Raw genomic sequence first — 4,203 nt, forward strand, 5'->3', positions numbered from 1 at the left:
TCAACGTGCCTTTATCAAAGTCAGCTGGAAATAGAACGTCTGAAGCACCTCACAGAACAAGGAGCCTTCTGACAGGTGGAGGGAGAGAAATGCATCCAGAGGCTGATTAAACAAGATGATTCCTCTCAAAGGCTCTGAAACACAACACTGCTCCGCAGATGTCTTCATTCTACATTTATCAGCTACGAATAACAAAATGGCTCCATTGTTTCATAAGCCTGTTTCATTTTTTCTTGTTTTGAAATGATTAAATACGCACTTAGGATTTTCAAAATAAAATGTACTTTAATGAATATGCGCAATAAAGAAGCTATACAGTAAGCCCTTGCAGCAGACATGTTTGATCAGTTTTGCAGTAAACAAGATGTTTTTTATCCCCAGGCTATATCCAGACCTCAGCAGCCCTCAGATACGACTCTTTAGCTTCTTTCTTGTTCTTCAAAGGCTGCCTCTCTCTTTTCTGGGAGTCATGCTTCAGTGGGTGTCCTGGTAAAGTCTTTTTGACTTCCAGTGGCTCCTTCTCACTACCGGCATTCACAGCACATGTCCAGTCAGGCTGCCGACCCACTACCATGCCCAGAGTGGGCAGAGAGGTTGTGCTTCTCACTTCCCTAAAGCCGAAAGAAGACATGAGAGAGGGGCTGTCGGGCAGGAAAGGTTTGTACCTCCTTTGCATACTTTGACATATACTCCAGGACATCTTCTGCCTCAGCTTTAGTGCCTGACAAATCTTCTTCCAGCCTAGGTGGTTCAGTTCTAGCAAGTTGAGCAAAATGCAGAAAACTCCAACACAGAACATGAAGAGCAGGAAAATAGTTTTCTCTGTGGGCCTTGAAACGTAACAGTCCACCGGCTGGTGGCAAGGCGATGAGGTGCAGACGAAATGAACTGGGACCTGAAAGCCAAACAGTTTCCACTGAGCCAAGACGAAGCCAACCTCCAAGACAGCTCGCAAACACACATGGAAAATGTAGCATTTGGACAGAACCCCGGACCTCGCTGCAGTCTGCTCCCTGAAGGTGCAGGTTTTAACCTGACTTACTGAGATGTTTGGTTCTTCTCTCTGGAGGATCTGAGCAGTGATGTCCTCCATCTCATCTTCAAGGCTGTGACCAAGGTGCTTATGAGAGCGGACAGAGCAGCTGTCTGAATCACAGCTGAAATTACAGTCCTCCTTGCTGTTTTGCCCTGCATCAGGGCCATCCTGATGTGGAACATGTCCAGGTCCTTCCACAAACCCCTGAGATTTGTGGTGAGGTTGTTTGGACAGGTTGTGCCACGTGTAGATGATGAAACAAAGCGATGGCGTTGAGACGCTCACTATGTGGAAGACCCAGAAGCGAGGGTGTGAGATAGGAGCAAATGCATCGTAGCAAAGTGTGGAACATCCTGGCTGCAGAGTGTTGCACACAAACATCTCCTGCTCGTCGGTGTAGACGTCCTCAGTCGCTACAGCAACAACAAGTAGACGGAAAATGACCATCACCGTGAGCCAGAGTCGTCCGATCATAGTAGAGTAATGGTGGACAGCATCCAGAAGACGTTTCAGCAGAGTCCACTCAGTCATTCTGGCGCGTTGCTGCTGGCTGCCTTCAGGAGGTAGGAGCTCCTAGCCGTCTAAACGGTTATCTTAATCAACCTTCTAGAAGGGTCTTCAATAAGTACACTTGTTCTACATCCTTTTTGGTTCTGTTTTCCTTTCTTCCTCTTTAGTCTAAATGTTTCCCTCATTTAAACTGCTGTTCACCTTTAAAGGGCTGCAGCAAGCTTCTTCTGTCCCTGAATGCTTGCTAGTACCCCTGCCTGCCTTGGGAATCACTGAGCTGGAGCTAGATAACCACTAATCTTTCTCAGATAAGCAAGTTCACTTGGAACACTCGTGTCTGACTTGTTAGGATGCATATTTAGGAGTAAGAGACTTTCTAGTGTGAGTGACTGATAGCACAAGCGACAGAGTAAGATTAGACCTCTGACAGCTAAGAGGCTCATCTTTTCCTGGAAAGACACACGGGGAAAAACAAAGACCAGTAAAAATAGAACCTGCCTTGTTCGTGTCATGAAAACTCCAAATTATTTGTATTTGGGACAAAACAGGTAAAATAATACCGCTGACCTAAGTTTGGTCATGTGTCTGCAGACTTCGGTTTCAGGGATGGGTTGGACCTCCTCTCTCTAGCCACTTTATCTGTCAGAAAAGCTGAAAGATGCTCTGAGCTTAAATCACAGAGTCCCCAAGATGAAGAGCTTAGTGGCCTCCTATCTTTTCCACCTCAAAACAGTTCCTGTGTTTATTTCCAAAGTCTTAATCCTGTCACTGGCACAACTATTCAACTACCACGACCTTCACATTTGAGCCATGTTACTTTCCATAATGTATGTTTACTCATGAAGAAAAAATTACTTAACAAATGTTTTATATCTAGATGCATACAGACAATGCTTTAAGTACTCCGGTTTCCCATCACAACAGGCCCTGTTCGTCGCTTTGGATAAAAGCGTCTGACAGATTAGTTTATGTTGATTTATTCGGCAAAGTGTGGTTGGAGGTAGTTACTGAGAGCCTTAAGCCTACTTCACACTGGAAGCATCAAAAGCACTGCGTCAGATAGACTCTATTATAGCGAATGGGGGTGATTCAAGCCAGCAATGTTCAGGAAGCAGCACACCGCGCCTCATTGATGGCATCCGGCTCTAGTTTTGTCGCAAGCCGCTTCTGGGAAATGTCAATTTCCACAGTTAACATAGGGCTAGACAGGAAATCACACACGGTTTCAGTGAAAAATCCAGAGCAATTTTCAAACTAAAAGTACTGCAGCAATGCTGTTTCATATACACAGTGGGTAAACTTACAGCCAAAGCTGTTTGATTCTTTTGCGTTTCCTTTCCTCTGTTTTCATCCCCTCATGTGGACCGAGGAGCAGCCCTGCAGCACTGCTCTCCTTCTGGCTCCGCCCTGAAGCGCCCAGCTGGGGGATCACAGTCAGTGGCTGGTTAAAGGTCCCAAGCACAAAAGACCTTCTGGAGCACTTCCTGGGGGAGCAACAGTTCAGAGCTGCCTTTCCTCCAACCTGTTGTCTCCCAGTTCGGACTTGAAACTGTGATACTGAGTCGAGATAAGAGTAATTAGTGTTTTCTGTCTTACATTTTGAGCGTCTGAGCTCTTTTTGGTTAATTCTGCTATCACAGGCAAAGACTCGTGTTCATTTTTGGCCTTTGGCATAAGATAAACAAAAGGTGTCACATGTCCTCCATGTTACCCCAGGTTCCCTAGATGCCTGGGTTGTAACAGGTATGGAAAGTATTCAGACCCCCACCAATTTCTCGCTCTTTGTGTACACCCATACTTACAGAAAAACACAGAATATTAGAAATGAATGCAGATGTATTTAAAAATGTAAGCCGTATTACATTAAAACCACTAGCACTTAGAGAAAATCTAAGTTTACATCCTTCTACTACTAACACATAAGGCTGCATCTCTGAAACCATTTTGGTCTATCAGCATTCAGTTAGGTCAACAAAGACAGCTGCTGGCCAATCAGAGGTGAGCTGTTTTTAACGTGTACAACTAATAATCCTATTTTTTCTGAGCGCCCCCCCAAAAGCTATTTTTCTTACAGAAAACACCTCACTAGGCATTCATTTGTACTAATGAACACAGCAGATTTAGTGGAAGAAAAATGTGAATAAGATATACCAGGCAACGCTATTTAAAAAAAAATAGATTTGTTTTTAGAATTCACTAATCAAAGTTTCCCAGTTTGTACACATTTATTTTCCCACGTCCGAATATCACTTTTAACACCCTTCTAATAGTCTCTGTAGACGTGGGTCTATGTTGGCTCACATCTATGGACCGTCAAAGCGTAACTGTAGTACAGTTGTGGATCGGAATCCGGCAACATCTCCTGGTGAACTCTTTTTAAACATCCAAGGTGACACAAACAAGTTCCCCTCACATGTGATGAGAAACCTACCAAAACATGCTTTAATGATATCGCAAACACACACGTGAAGTATTTCTTTGTAAATGTCCAGCTGTTCAAGCTTCCTCCAATGGGTCCTAAGTAGAAGTTGGTTCTATGAAAGCTATACCATAATTCTGTTAAAAACAATTCAAAAGAAAAGTGAGATTTCCATTTGTTGCATTTCAGCATGTTTCCATAACCGTTACTTGAGCCAGTTTTGTTATTTCAGTGACCA

At 43.8% G+C, this 4,203-nt stretch overlaps 1 protein-coding gene across 1 annotated transcript; it reads right to left on the reverse strand.

The window, feature by feature from the left end:
- Positions 1 to 289: 289 nt before the first annotated feature.
- On the reverse strand, positions 290 to 1,700 carry gjd6 (gap junction protein delta 6). Its single transcript, XM_015941354.3, has one exon. It carries the CDS (start codon positions 1,565 to 1,567, stop codon positions 383 to 385), a length of 1,185 nt encoding a protein of 394 aa, XP_015796840.3. The 5' UTR covers positions 1,568 to 1,700; the 3' UTR covers positions 290 to 382.
- Between the last annotated feature and the right edge of the window lie 2,503 nt (positions 1,701 to 4,203).

Source organism: Nothobranchius furzeri, chromosome 9, assembly GCF_043380555.1.
Source record: "Nothobranchius furzeri strain GRZ-AD chromosome 9, NfurGRZ-RIMD1, whole genome shotgun sequence".
NCBI classification, from domain to species: Eukaryota; Metazoa; Chordata; class Actinopteri; order Cyprinodontiformes; family Nothobranchiidae; genus Nothobranchius; species Nothobranchius furzeri.